The 15,888-nt window shown below is 41.5% G+C and overlaps 1 protein-coding gene across 1 annotated transcript in view; it reads left to right on the forward strand.

Annotated features, from left to right (window-relative positions):
• Positions 1 to 15,888, forward strand: part of OXCT1 (3-oxoacid CoA-transferase 1) — a 165,918-nt gene that overhangs the window by 23,541 nt on the left and 126,489 nt on the right. Inside the window, exons 4-6 of the mRNA XM_005889720.3 lie at positions 5,731 to 5,866; positions 8,673 to 8,822; positions 15,418 to 15,524. Of these exons, the coding sequence (XP_005889782.1) occupies positions 5,731 to 5,866; positions 8,673 to 8,822; positions 15,418 to 15,524 (393 nt within the window). The remainder of the gene's footprint in view (positions 1 to 5,730; positions 5,867 to 8,672; positions 8,823 to 15,417; positions 15,525 to 15,888) is intronic.

Genomic DNA, 15,888 nt, shown 5'->3' on the forward strand with positions numbered 1-15,888 from the left:
GATCCCTTGGAGAAGGGAATGGCTACCCACTCCAGTATTCTTGCCTGGAGAATTCCATGGGCAGAGGAGCCTGGGAGCTATATATTTATATATACATATATATATTACTTTGCCAACAAAGGTCCGTCTAGTCAAGGCTATGGTTTTTCCAGTGGTCATGTATGGATGTGAGAGTTGGACTGTGAAGAAAGCTGAGCGCCAAAGAATGGACGCTTTTGAACTGTGGTATTGGAGAGGACTCTTGAGAGTCCCTTGGACTGTAAGGAGATCCAACCAGTCCATTCTGAAGGAGATCAGCCCTGGGATTTCTTTGGAAGGAACGATGCTAAAGCTGAAGCCCCAATACTTTGGCCACCTCATGCCAAGAGTTGACTCATTGGAAAAGACTCTGATGCTGGGAGGGATTGGGGGCAGGAGGAGAAGGGGACGACAGAGGATGAGATGGCTGGATGGCATCACTGACTCGATGGATGTGAGTCTGAGTGAACTCCAGGAGTTGGTGATGGACAGGGAGGCCTGGCGTGCTTCGATTCATGGGGTCGCAAAGAGTCGGACACGACTGAGCAACTGAACTGAACTGTATATATATCTATATTCATCTTTTTCAGATTCTTTTCCACAATAGGTTATTATAAGATATTGAATATAATTCCCTGTGGTATACAGTAAACCCTTGTTGTTGAGTATGGGATTAAGAAATACAAACTATTTTATATATGATAGTGTGTATTTCTTAATCCCATACTCCTAATTTATTACCCTGTCCCTTCCCCATTTGTATTATTTTTTAGATTCCACATATAAGTGATATCATATAATTTTATACTTCTCTGAGTTACTTCACTCATTATGATAATCTCTAGGTCCATTGATGTTTCTGCAGATGGCAATATTTCATTCTTTTTTATGGATGAGTAATATTTCATTATGTATAAGAGTTGACTCATTGGAAAAGACTCTGATGCTGGGAGGGATTGGGGGCAGGAGGGGAAGAGGACAACAGAAGATGAGATGTCTGGATGGCGTTGCTGACTCGGTGGACGTGAGTCTGAGTGAACTCCGGGAGTTGGTGATGGACAGGGAGGCCTGATGTGTTGTGATTCATGGGGTCGCAAAGAGTCGGACACGACTGAGCAATTGAACTGAACTAAACACACGTATACACTATATCTTCTTTATCCATTAATCTGTTGATGGATACTTGGGTTGTTTTGATGTCTTGGCTGTTGTAAATAATGCTGCTGTGAACGTTGAGGTGCATGTATCTTTTCAAATTAGAGTTTTCTTCAGATATATGCCCAGGAGGGGTGTTGCTGGATCATACGATAACTATTTTTAGTTTTTCAAGGAACTTCCACACAGTTTTCCATAGTGGCTGCACCAATTTACATTCCTACCAACAGTGTAGGAGGGTTCCCTTTTCTCCATATCCTCTCCAGCATTTATTATTTGTAGACTTTTTGATGATGGATATTCTGACTGGTGTGAGGTGATACCTCCTGATAATTTTGATTTGCATGTCTCTAGTAATTAGTGATATTGAACATCTTTTCATGTGCCTGTTGGCTGTTTGTCTTTTTTGGAGAAATGTTTATTTAGGTTTACTGCCCATTTTTTGATTGGATTGTTTGGGTTTTTTGATATTGAGTTGTATCAGCTGTTTGTATAGTTTGTAAATTAACCCCTTGTTGATTGCATCATTGGTTGCAATTTCATTATTAGAGTTTTATTTTGACAGTTTATTTTAGAATTGTCAATGAGATTTCAGAAAATGAAATTTCACATTCAGAAAATGAAAAATATTTGTAATACATTGATGTCTTCCATGAAATACACATTTGTGGACACGACTGAACGACTTCATTTTCACTTTTCACTTTCATGCATTGGAGAAGGAAATGGCAACCCACTCCAGTGTCCCTGCCTGGAGAATCCCAGGGATGGGGGAGCCTGGTGGGCTGCCGTCTATGGGGTCACACAGAGTCGGACACGACTGAAGCGACTTAGCAGCAGCAGCAGCAGTATACCTCTCTAATGAATTCTTGGCCTTAGGCTTCTTTTAACCATTAAAATGTTTTAACATGAGTTTGTGGTGCTGTAGGAGAAAGGTCAGATCTCTCTTCAGGTATGCTAGAAAAAATTGGCTACTAAAGGCGCTGCTGCTGCTGCGTCGCTTTAGTTGTGTCCGACTCTGTGCGACCCCATAGATGACAGCCCACCAGGCTTCCCATCCCTGGGATTCTCCAGGCAAGAACACTGGAGTGGGTTGCCATTTCCTTCTCCAATGCGTGAAAGTGAAAAGTGAAAGTGAAGTCTCTCAGTTGTGTCTGACTTTAGCGACCCCATGGACTGCAGCCTACCAGGCTCCTCCATCCGTGGGATTTTCTAGGCAAAAGTACTGGAGTGGGGTGCCATTGCCTTCTCCGACTAAAGGCACTAAGTCAGATAATATCTTTGAAAGTTCATTCAGATTATCTTTAATACCAGAGAGCTTCAAGATGCTTTAATATGTGTGTTTCTCTATTAGGAATATAGTAGATTTTTCATTAGCAAAAGATTACGTATGTCTTTCTTTTTTCTTGTGTGAGGCCTTGCCCTTTTCACTTTTTTATCATTAGTGTCTGATACACAGTAGATAAGGGGTACATGTTTACTGAATTTGTGAACTGGAAAGTATATGGCAGAAAAGACACTCTTTTTTAAGATTTATTTGTTTATTTTATTATTATTAGTCTTTTGGCTGTGGTGGGTCTTTATTGCTGCACGAGGGCTTTCTCTAGTTGCAACGAGTGGGGGCGGCTCTTTGTGGGCTGTGGGCTTCTAATTGTGGTGCCTTCCCTTGTGTGGAGCACGGGCTCTAGGCATGCAGGCTATAGTAGTTTCTGCACATTGGCTTCAGGTGTTGTGGCTCTCGGGCTCTAGAGCACTGGCTCGGGAGTTGTGGCGCATGGGCTTGGTAACTCTATGGCATGGGGGAATCTTCCTGGGCCAGGGATCAAACAGGTGTCCCTTGCATTGCAAGGCGGATTCTTAACCGCTGGACCACTAGGGAAACTAGGAAAGACACTCTTATAAGCTATATAACAGCATTTTTTGAGGCATAAACACTAAATTTGTACCTGGTCAGGTGGTAACCTCAGCTGAGTATCTTAAGCTCTGCTGGGTTGCTATGCCAGCTTGCTAGTCCAGAAATAAACCAGTAGCTAAATACACATGGTGTCCAGAGCCAAGATCAACAAATACAGAGAGGTTATCTCCAGAGATAAGTTCAAATGTGTAATGGGTTGGAAGACCACAAAGAGATCAATGAAAGTGTGGTTGGAAAAATTCCCAAGTCAGTGAATGGCCAACTGTATTCTGTTTTATGGTATGGACCTCTGTACTTGGAGGGAATTTCAGGTTTTTTAAAACTACAAAGCAAATGGGTTATATCCACATTCATGGATTATTTTACTATATACAACTTTACAACTTTATTTGGACAGGGCTCCAGAGGATATCAATGGTATTGTTATATGAGATAATTGAGAGAATTTATTAAAGAGACTCTTTTTAAAGGAAGAGTCAGGGCTGAGGGAAGGCAAACATGAGTATTGAAGAACCTTAGAGTTAGTAACAGTGGAGAGCTGTTACACCAGCCCTGGCCCTGACGGGGCGAGGGGATGGGGACTGTTAGAACCCAGAAGAAAGTCTTATGGAGAGGGCTATCCAGTGTGCTGCAGGTGCCAGGGAGAGAACTAAGGGAACAGAAGTCCTGACATCATTCTCCCCTCACTCCCCTGATCCTCCTGGTGGTGCCTTTGATTGGCTGGACCCAATCAGAAGTAGATGGACTCAATCAGAAGCCAGAGGGCAGGGGACCCCATGATTCAGTCTACACAGGGCAGCCACCCTAGGTGTAGGGCAGACTGGAGGTTGAAGAATGGATCTGGAGGAACACATAGCAAATATCCAGCTTGAAGACTTAATGATTTTCATTTTTATTACTAAAGAGCCAGTGAGGAGGGGAAAGTGAAATCAAGCAATAAACTCATTTGACAGATGTCAAGAAATGTTTATGTAAAACCCTATATGGGGAAAGAGTTTCTGAGAGAGATGGAAAGGCCAGTGTAAGGGCCTCCATGCACAATGCCTGGTATATTTGAGGAACTGTAAGGAGGCCTGCAGAGGCAGAGAATTGAGCAAAAAGAAGAATGGGAGGAGTGAGGTCAGAGGTGTAAAAGGACATTTCAACCCATCCCAGGGGGCCACTCTAGAGAGAGACCTTTACTTTTACTCTGAATGAATGGGTACAACTGCAGGGTTTCAAGCAGAGCAGTGACATGATCTGATATATTGTAGTTTGGGCTATCATTTTTTGAGTAGATCATAGTGGGCCGGAGTAGAAGCAGGGAAGGTTACTGTGATATCCCAGCAAGATATGGTGCCAGTTCCAGAAAGGGAATGAGAAATGCTCAGATTCTGGGTGGATGCTGAATGCAGAGTAAGGATTTTCCAGAAGAGCTGACGTGGAACCTGTGTGTCGGGAGTCACTCCCTGAGTTTTGTTCTGAAGATCTGTAAGATGGGGCTGCCATCAGGTGAGGTGGAGAAGGCTGTAGGTAGAGTTGAATTGAGGGGAATAGAATTGTTTACCCAAAGAACTGGGAAATTGTTTAATGTCTGGGTGTATCTGTGCGTGCTCAGTCATGTCCAACTCTTGCAACCCAATGGACTGTAGCCCACCCAGCCCCTCTGTCCTTGGGATTTCCCTGGCAAGAATACTGGAGTGGGTTGCCATTTGGGAGAAGGGAATAAACAGAAAGTATAAAGTCTTGTGCATAATCCGTGTTCGGAGAGGCTTTTTAATGACTTGGAGCCTTCTAGTGGACAAGTATATTATTAATCTTCAGGGAATTCTCCCCACATTTCAAAACTGCATTCCTGAAAATACTTGCTATTTAGGCTTTAGTTTTCTTTGTAAGGGCTTCCCAGGTGGCTCAGTATTAGAAAATCTACCTGCCAGTGCAGGAGATTCAGGAGATGTGGGTTCGATCCCTGGATCAGGAAGAGTCCCTAGAGAAGGGAATGGCAACCCACTCCCGTATTCTTGCCTGGAAGATCCCATGGACAGAGGAACCTGGAGGGCTACAGTCCATGGGGTCACAAAAGAGTTGGACTTGACTGAGCACATAGGCAGCCAAGTTTCTTCAAGTAAGAATAAAATCTGCAAATATATAGATATATATTTGGCCACACTTCATGGCTTGTGGGATCTTAGTTCCCCAACCAGGGATCGAACGAACCCGGGCCACCATAGTGAAAGTGCCGAGTCCTAACCACTGGACCATCAGGGAACTCTTCTATGCAGCTATTTCCTTACACCCATGGTGAGTGGGAATTGTTATTAGATTCAGTATTGGAAGACTTGGACTATGAAACAGATCTATCAGAAAGTTGACAGGTACCTACCTGGACTGCTTTAAGATGTTTACTGTATCTGGACTGCCTGGGGAAGGTTATAGGCTTGGAAATGACACATTATGAGAATTAGGAAAGAATTAGGTGAGCGAGAATAACTACATGTTGGTATGAGAAGGATTAGGATGTGAAGATGAAGGAGGGAGAAAAGGAAGTTGTTAGGAGTAATGTCAGTGATTTGTCATATAAAATCTCAAGTTTCTGAATGTGAGGATGTTAGTGTTCCTTCGGATGTCCCTTTGATTGTAAGCTGCTTGTGTTTTCTTTCTAGGGTTGACAACTTTGGTTTGGGCCTTTTACTTAGATCCAAGCAGATAAAACGCATGGTCTCTTCCTATGTGGGAGAAAATGCAGAATTTGAACGACAGTATTTATCTGGCGAATTAGAAGTAGAGCTGACACCACAGGTAAAAAAAGAAAAGTGTTTTTTTTTTTTATTTTTAATAATACAAACTTACTTTGAAGTTTAGCTTTTTCCTTCTAGAAATTTCATTGTGTAAGAGAGGTAAGATAGAATGCTGTTTTGCCAAACTGAGAAAACTTATTTATAAGTCACACCTCTTGACTGCTAGAGGACTAATGTTTTGTTACTATGCACTGTAAAAGAAAGTATTTCTAGTGAAAATTCCAGGCTTCAGGATAAAATGTTAAATTTGGCACTGAAATGTGAATTTCACTGTGGCATGCAAAAGCACTTGCTGAAATGTTTGAAGATTGTCCCAAAAGTCAACTCCTACTAATCATAGAATTAGAAATATATGCAGAATCTGGTCTTGCTGAGACGTATCAGGAAAATGAAGCCCATGGACGGGAGTAAAACTGTCAGCATCACAGACTAAATGCTGGGGGTCAGAGCCCAGGTTTCCAGGGAACTGAAACAAAGGAAGCAATGACTGCAGTTAATCTAGCAAGTTTCCACTCACTTTATCCACCATTTCCTTTCCTGTCTGATTGAAAAGTTTGTCATTGAGGAACCTTTTTGGCCAGTCCAATATAGTTAAAGGTCCCAGTTCAAGTAGACCCTTGTTTTCAGGTTGGGACAATATTAAACTCACCATCGTTAATATCCAAGCCTATTCTCACTACTGATTAGGCAGGCAGTTATTTAGTCTGAATATGATGTACTCATCTCACACGCTAGCAAAATAATGCTCAAAATTCTCTAAGCCAGGCTTCAACAATACGTGAACTTCCAGATGTTCAAGCTGGTTTTAGAAAAGGCAGAGGAAGCAGAGATCAAATTGCCAACATCTGCTAGATCATTGAAAAAGCAAGAGAGTTCCAGAAAAAACATCTATATCTGCTTTATTGACTATGCCAAAGCCTTTGACTGTGTAGATCACAATAAACTGTGGAAAATTCTGAAAGAGATGGGAATACCAGACCACCTGATCTGCCTCTTGAGAAATCTGTATGCAGGTCAGGAAGCAACAGTTAGAACTGGACATAAACAACAGACTGGTTCCAAATAGGAAAAGGAGTATGTCAAGGCTGTATATTGTCACCCTGCTTATTTAACTTCTATGCAGAGTACATCATGAGAAACGCTGGGCTGGAAGAAGCACAAGCTGGAATCAAGATAGCTGGGAGAAATATCAATAACCTCGGATATGCAGATGACACCACCCTTATGGCAGAAAGTGAAGAACTAAAGAGCCTCTTAATGAAAGTAAAAGAAGAGAGTGAAAAAATTGGCTTAAAGCATTCAGAAAACAAAGATTGTGGCATCTGGTCCCATCACTTCATGGCAAATAGATGGCGAAACAGTGGAAACAGTGGCTGACTTTTTTGGGGGGGCTCCAAAATCACTGCAGATAGTGACTGCAGCCATGAAATAAAAAGATGCTTACTCCTTGGGAGGAAAGTTATGACCAACCTAGACAGCATATTAAAAAGCAGAGACATTACTTTACCAACAAAGGTCCATGTAGTCAAAGCTATGGTTTTTCCAGTAGTCATGTATGGATGTGAGAGTTGGACTATAAGGAAAGCTGAGCCCCGAAGAATTGATGCTTTTGAAGTGTGGTGTTGGAGAAGACTCTTGAGAGTCCCTTGGACTGCAAGGAGATCCAACCAGTGCATTCTAAAGGACATCAGTCCTGAATGTTCATTGGAAGGACTGATATTGAAGCTGAAACTCCAATACTTTGGCCACCTGATACGAAGAGCTGACTCATTGGAAAAGACCCTGATGCTGGGAAACATTGAAGGCAGGAGAAGGGGAGGACAGAGGATGAGACGGTTGGATGACATCACCAATTCAATGGACATGAGTTTGAGTGAACTCCAGGAGTTGGTGATGGACAGGGAGGCCTGGCGTGCTGTAGTCCATGGGGTCGCAAAGAGTCGAACACGACTGAGCGACTAAACTGAACTGAACTGAATATGATATAACTAGACTGTATGTTAAGGGGTGTGTCAGCAAGTGTTTAGGGCCAGAGTTATTTCCCAGTAGGAAAACTGGGTGGAAAGGCAGGTGGTGGTGAGAGAGCAGCTGGGGAAATTAGATTTGAAATGACTAGTACCTAAAAGGGAGACAAAGTGATCAGAAGAAGATACAAAGACATTTTTCATACAGCTGTTCCTACTCTTAAACAAAATTTGAATTTCTCTTGGCTTTTTAAAAACCGCTTTAGCTTTATGTTGTAGTCTTTGTCGTTTGTATTTTTCCTTAATTAGATAACGTAGTAGATAAAATACTTAAGAGAAGGTTTAGAATACACTCTAAATAACTGGAAATTTTACATTATTATTATATAATCATGATATTGTTATTTATGATAAGATTCAGGCTGTACCTACATGTAGCACACAGTAAAACACGATATTTTATTGTATGTTTTTAAATGTATACAGTTAAAGTTATATACTTCAGATTTGAAAATTGATTTAAAAATATTACAAATAGACTTGTAAAATATGATGTTGAGAAACCAGTGGAGACATGGAAACCGAGATCATGAGTATACAAATAAGCAGTTCCATTACAAATTAAGGATTAAAAATAGAGAAGTTGTTGTCTAGAGAGTCAGTCATTGTTTTGCATTGATCGTCTAGCCTGCAGTGTTAGTGAGGTAGACCAATATGCACTGCTAGGGGTGGTTTAGATGGATAAACACCTAGAGAGCAGGGACCGTGTGGCTAAGTATTTGTGTCCGCAGACACAAGTGTGCTTAATGGACTTTTGATGCAGTGTTGTTTGCTTGCTTGTAGGGCACGCTTGCAGAGAGGATTCGTGCAGGTGGGGCTGGAGTTCCTGCATTTTACACCAGCACAGGGTATGGGACCCTGGTGCAAGAAGGGGGGTCACCAATCAAATACAACAAAGATGGCAGCATTGCCATTGCCAGTAAGCCGAGAGAGGTAAGACGCACGGATTCCAGGTGGGCTTATTGGGTAAATAAGTATAAAATCATACCTGGGTGAGAATAAAACACATTCGTTCAGTAACATACATATGCTAGGTACGATTTCTAGCTAACACTGAACATCTGCTAATTAAATTCACGTAATTAAAGTCACGTAGAGGAACCAGAATAAACAAATGAGAAGGAAAACTAATCCATAGAAATGAGAGTCAAGATTAGTTTTATGGTAGGTTTTAAGAAATTTAGGAGTGTGTATAATTGCTGATTATGTTTACGTGGAAAATAAAATACAGCTACTTTATTTAATACCATAATATGTATAATATTAAACCCTTCATGTTCAGGCCCCTTCTGGACATGATTGAAGAATGGAAAAAAAGCTAAAGAAATCACAAATTTGTCTGTAATCTTAAAAAACAGAGAATGGTTATAAATACATAATATGAGTAGAATAAATACCAAGTTTATATTATCTTCTTTATCCTTCATTTTGTACACTGGACACATTTGAGCCTTAGACTGAATAACTTAGTTTTATTTTAAGTGCTGGATAGGATGGAGTATCTTTATACTAGGTAACTTTCCTCACACATTAGAAAAGAATAGAACTCTTGATACAGGTATTTGAGATATTCAGGAGCCAGTTTTAAAAATGACACAGGCCAGTATTTCATTGCTGTATTTTTGGTATCTTTCCCTTCTCTCTGCCCACATGGCTCATGAGAGTTAACAAAAGTCATGGACTGCTGAACTTATCTCTAGGGAAGTGAGAACTTAGTATATCAAGGGGTCTTGTCACCTTTCTTCGTATAAGGATGTTAGCTGTGCCCCTTGGGGTTGTGAGGGGAGATAAAGGTCATTGCTGTCATCCCCCTGCTGTCCCATGCTTGTCTCCAGCAGTGTCCTTCATCTTTAGCTGTGCCTTTTCTGCTTAGGGTTACCTATATTGACTCAAAGTTTTTGTTAACGATTTTTATACTCTATCTTTGCTTCTTGCCTAGTTAGGTTTAAAAAGTTTTCGAAAAGAAAAAGACAGGAACCTAATTATTAAGATGGATCCTAGTTAATGTAGATTAGGATAGCCAGCAAAATCTGGTGAATGCTTTGAGAACTTGCTAGAAGTTACATCATTAACTCACCCTGTGAAAACAAAGGCTAGACTAGAATCTGTCCTGAATGCCTGGGTTCATTTCAGCCTGGAGTCAGGTGTAGGCATCTAGCAGTTTTGTGATTTTGTCTGAATCCCGAGGAATACAACAGATAATCTCTAGAAATGATTCTTGTTAGCCAACTTTATTTTCCTTGATTATGGTGGGAAGAGGAAATGAGTGAATTCCTTGGATTAGTGATAGTTATTTGAGGTCCTTCTGTTTGCTAAGCACTAGTCCAAATGTGGTGGAAAAAGGGGTCCTTTAGGCCAAGTCCCCCTGTAGTGGGGGATCTGACAAAGAATGAAGAAACAAATGCAAAATGTAAGAAATCAAGTAAGGCAAAGGCAGAGAGGGTGCTGAGTGGCCAGGAAGGTGTGTTCCAGGCTGGGTCAGGGGAACCTCTCTGAGAGGTGATGTTTGGTAGAGACCTGAATAAGATAGGAGAATGAGCTGGGTGATGATTGTAGGCTGTGCTCTAGTCAGAAGAAAGAGAAAGGACATGGTCCTTGGCAGGCTTGCTGAGTGTGTGCAACAGCAGGGCAGTGAGACTGGAACAGAGTGAACGAGGCAGAGAGTGGTAGGATTGGAGATTGAAGAGAGGCAGGAGCCAGGTCACATGAGCTTGGGCTTCACTGAGAGTGGTGAGGGGTTGAGAGTGTTGAATAGAAGTGGGAGAGTGATGGGACCTGAGCTACATTTTGGAAAGATCACTGTGGCTTTTGGGAGTGGGTTTTTTGTCAGAGACCCAGAAGCAGAAGCAGCGAGAGAGATGAGGGACTGTTGTATTAATACTAATCCAGTTGGAAGTAGAAGGCAGTTTAGATTGAGGTGGTGACAGTGGAATTTGTGAGAAGTGGTTGCAGTTGGGAAATACACTGAGAGTAGAGCCAACACGATTTACTGAGTAAGAAAAGACACGAATCAAGCATGCTGCTTATTGAGATGGGCCAAGTATGAGAACTAACAAGGAGCTCTTTCTGGACTTGAAGTGTTTAAGAGATTCATTGGCCTCCAAGAGTAGCTACTCAGTAGGCTTTAAGTCAGCTCAGGGAGGGTTGAGAGCTGGGATAGGAACTTTGGAGGCGTCAGCAAGTGAAATTCGCTCAGTCATGTCTGACTCTTTGCAACCCCATGGACTATACAGTCCACAGAATTCTCCAAGCCAGAATACTAGAGTGGGTAGTCTTTTCCTTCTCCAGGGGATCTTCCCAACCCAGGGTCGCACCCAGGTTCTCCCTCATTGTGGTCGTGTTCTTTACCAACTGAGCCACCAGGGAAGCCCAAGAATATTAGAATGGGTAGCCTATCCCTTCTCCAGCAGATCTTCCCAACCCAGAAGTGATCAGCACGTGGTGTTTAAAACCATGTGACTTGAGTGACGAGGGCTGGAGTGCAGAGAACACCTCTTTTGCGTTTAAGGGTTTAGAAGAGGCCTGGCATTTAAAGGTTGAAAAGAGGAAAAGAAGCAGCAAATCAAATGGGAGTGTCCAGTGAGTAGAGGAGATCCAGGGGAGGTGATTTGGAAGTTGGAAACTTTTACAAAGCAAGGAGTGATCAACTGTGTCAGAAAGTGAAGGAGCTGAGTAATAGGACTGGAAGTTGATCATTGCAGTTGAAAATGTGGAGGTCATTGGTGACCTTAAAGGGTGATTTTTTTGGAACAGAGGATTTTTCTGGAATGGTGAAAATTTGAATGGAGTGGATTTAAGAAAGGATGGAAAGATGAGGATGTGGAGACTGTGAAATGAGTGACTCAAGTGAATATAATAGCTAGTTTGACAAAACCAATTCTGTCCCTGTTTTTAAATTTTAAAATAGCTAACACTTAGCAACTGCTGATGTGTAGCCCCTTTAGGAAGTTATATAATTGGAATAGAAAAAAAATGTCAGTGTTTTTACTTTGCCCTGAGTTGGCATTTGTTCAGATGTGTTTTTCTAGGTCTGCATGGAAAAGACTCAACTATCATCATTAGTGATGACTGAAGTTCTTAAGACTTAAAAAAACTAAGGCAGGAGGAGAAGGGGACAACAGAGGATGATATGGTTGGATGGCATCACTGACTTGACGGACATGAGTTTGTGTAAGCTCCATGAATTGGTGATGGACAGGGAAGCCTGGCGTGCAGCAGTCCATGGGGTCACAAAGAGTCGGACATGACTGAGTGACTGAACTGAAAGAACTATTGATGTGTATCTTACAAATATCCTTCATATAATTTATCTAAGTTCATATTAATATGATCCTCATTCATCTGTGATTCCCTAAATTCATTCATTTTTTCTGACATAATGTGTCATAATACTTTTAAGGAAACTGTTCTGTAAGAAATGATTTCTGTTTTAATGTAAATCAAAACTACAGTGAAGTATCACCTCACACCGGTCAGAATGGCCATCATCAAAAAGTTTACAAATGATAAGTGCTGGAGAGACTGTGGAGAAAAGGGAACCTATACTGATGGTGGAAATATAAATTGGTGCAGCCAGAGTGGAAAACAAGAAGTTAAACTAAACATAGTTACTGGTCATAATGGCCGTCATCAAAAAGTCTACAAATAATAAGTGCTGGAGAGGCTGTGGAGAAAAGGGAATCTATACTGATGGTGGGAATATAAATTGGTGCAGCCAGAGTGGAAAACAATCCCACTCCTGGGCATATATGGAAAAGATAAAAAACCCTAGTTCAAAGAGATATATGCACCCCAGTGTTTTATAGCAGTATTATTTACAGTAGCCAAGAAACAGAAGCACCCTAAATGTCTATCAACAGGTGAATGGTTAAAGAAGATGTAGTGGATATATACAATGGAATATTGCTTAGCCATAAAAATGAATTAATTCCATTTGCAGTAACATGGATAGACCTAGAGCTAAATGAAATCAGTCAAATACAGAATAGCATATGCTGTCACATATGTGGAAACTAAAAGATTGATACAAGTGAACTTGTTTACACAACAGGAATAGACTCATTGACATAGCAAACAAACTTATGGTTACCAATGGGTAAAGTGAGGGAGAGGGATAAGTTAGGTGTTTGGGATTAACATATACACACAATTATATAAAAATAAGAACCTACTCTGTAACACAGGGAGCTTTATTCAATATCTTATAATAACCTATAATGGAAAATAATCTGAAAAAGAATATATGTATGTATACGTGTACATGTGCTGTGCTTAGTCACTCAGTCATGTCTGACTCTTTGTGATCCCATGGACTGGAGCCCACCAGGCTCTTCTGTCCATGGGGATTCTCCAGGCAAGAATTCTGGAGTGGGTTGCCATGTCCTCCTCCAGGGGATCTTCCCAACCTAGGGATTGAACCCAGATTTCCCGAATTGCAGGTGGGTTCTTTACTGTCTGAGCCACCAGGGAAGCCCAAGAATACTGGAGTGGGTAGCCAATCCCTTCTCCAGGGGAACTTCCCAGCCCAGGAATAGAACTGGGGTCGCCTACATTGCAGGCAGATTCTTTACCAGCTGAGCTACACAGGAATCCCATATATATACATATATGGGATATCTGAATCCTATATCTGGGATTTGAATCACTTTGCTATATACCTGAAACTAATGCAATATTATAAATTAACTATGATTTTTTAAAAAAGTTTCTTTTTTTAAACCATAGTTTAAGAAAAGTATATGTACCCAAACTCTCAAAACTTTCTGTAAAATGCATGCAGTTTTTTTTCCACTAGGAGGCGCAGTAGGAATGAGAATGGACTTCAGCCTTCAAATGGCTTCCATCCCATGTGGTGATGGAGTGTGATGTTGATTTTGTTCCCTCTGTTTGTTTCAATTCCCAGAGCTAAGTCCCCATGAAGAAAAAGGGAACAAAATGCCACAGCATAGTTTTGCTTTATGCTTTTTCTCCCCATCTCTTCCATCTGGAGTAGAATTAAAAGTCAATAAACATAAAAAATCAATAACCTTCCATTAGAACAGTAATGACAGAAAAGAAGGTGTAGTAGAATAAAATATAATAGTCATAGTGGCCATCAAAAACCATGAAGCACCTGTGAGTAAACCTAGAAAATATATACAGAGCTTTTTTGGGGGGAATTGTAAAACTATTGAAGGAGGTAAAAGAAGACTTTAAAAAATAAAGGCCTATATTATGCTCACAGGTGGGATATGGCGTATCACTTCTCTCCAGATTAGTCTATAAATTCTAGGAATCCCAATTAAAATCTCAGCAGATGATTATGAATTAATTAGGAGAGAGGAATGGATTTTTATAACTATTTTAGGTAGGAAAGTAATGCATTGCCTGTTTCATGCAACTATATAGTTTTTTTCTAGAGTGGAGGGAAACTGAAAGTGTTAGTCTCTCAGCCGGGTTGGACTCTTTGTGACCCCATGGACTGTAGCCCGCTGGCTCTTCTGTCTGTGAATTTCTCCAGGTGAGAATACTGGAGTGTGTTACTATGCTCTCCTCCATGGGATCTTTTCGACCCAGGGATCAAAGCCAGGTCTCCCACGTTGCAGGTGGACTTCCTACTGTCTGGGCCACCAAGGAGGCCATAGAGTGGAGGGAAGGAGGGGCCTTTTTCGTGTCAGTATGTAACTTATTCACAGAAATAGTAAAGTGAGTGCTAACACATGCAGTCTATACCATAAGCATGTAGAATTTTCAGTTCCTCGGAGTTACCAAGCTCTCCTACCACGGGGCCTTTGCACATGCTGCTTCCTTAGTTTCCTCTTCACCACTTTGAGTGAACCCTGATCCAGGGGTCCCCAGCCTCCTGGATCTAATTCCTGATGATCTGAGGTGGAGCTGATGTAATGGTAATAGAAATAAAGTGCACAATAAATAAAATGCACTTGAATCATCCCCAAACTACCCTCTACACCTGTCTATGAAAAAATTATCTTGCACGAAATCTGGCCCCTGGTGCCAAAAAAGGTTGGGGACTGCTGGCCAACACTGCTCATCCTAGAAGTCTCAGTTTAGATCTTCTCCTGCTTGCCCTAACTAGGCTTGTATCCCTTTTATCTGTCTCTGTCAGAGCAGGTGGGTCTTCCCAGGTGGCTCAGCAGCAAAGAATGCACCTGCCCCTGGGTTGGGAAGTTAATAGTTTAGTAAAACACATAAGAAAATAAGTAAGTTACACTTAGGCAAATAAGTAACTAGCAGGGCTTCTCAGGTGGCTCAGTGGTAAAGAATCTGCCTACCAATGCAGGAGACACAAGAGATGTAGGTTTGAGCTGAGGGTGGAGAAGATCCCCTGGAGTAGGAAATGGCAACCTGCTCCAGTATTCTTACCTGGAAACTTCCATGGACAGAGGAGCCTGGTGGATTACAGTATATGGGGTCTCAAAGAGTCAGACACAACTGAGCAACTGAGCACACACATACACACACATCAGAGCAGGTATCACACCCAACCAAGCCCTGTGCAGATCCTGACGATGCCCTTTGTCTCTTGCAGGTGAGGGAGTTTAAAGGTCAGCATTTTATCTTGGAGGAAGCAATCACAGGGGATTTTGCTTTGGTGAAAGCCTGGAAGGCAGACCGAGCCGGAAACGTGATTTTCAGGTAGTACAATGGTTTTAAAAAATGTTCAACGTAATGCCTGTTAGCAACTTTATGTTTCCGAAATCATGATTACAAAATGGATATCTTGATGTGTTTGGTATTTAAAAATCTATTTTAAAGATTGGTTAATATCAGTCACGTGTGTGTGTGTGTGTGTGTGTAGGTGTGCGTGTGTGTAGGTGTGTGCAGAACCATTGCTGTGTGGCCATGCTGGTTTGGTGCACTTGAGGACATCTGTTCTGACTGATTGGTGCCCATGGTGCACTGTTTGTTAACTATTTGAATCTATTCTAGTCTTGTATATAGTCGCATATACTTTTGTCCTGTGTAATTTAGTGGTGAAGACTAATTACCGTGTTGTGAC

This window comes from Bos mutus, chromosome 20, assembly GCF_027580195.1.
Source record: "Bos mutus isolate GX-2022 chromosome 20, NWIPB_WYAK_1.1, whole genome shotgun sequence".
Lineage (NCBI taxonomy): Eukaryota > Metazoa > Chordata > Mammalia > Artiodactyla > Bovidae > Bos > Bos mutus.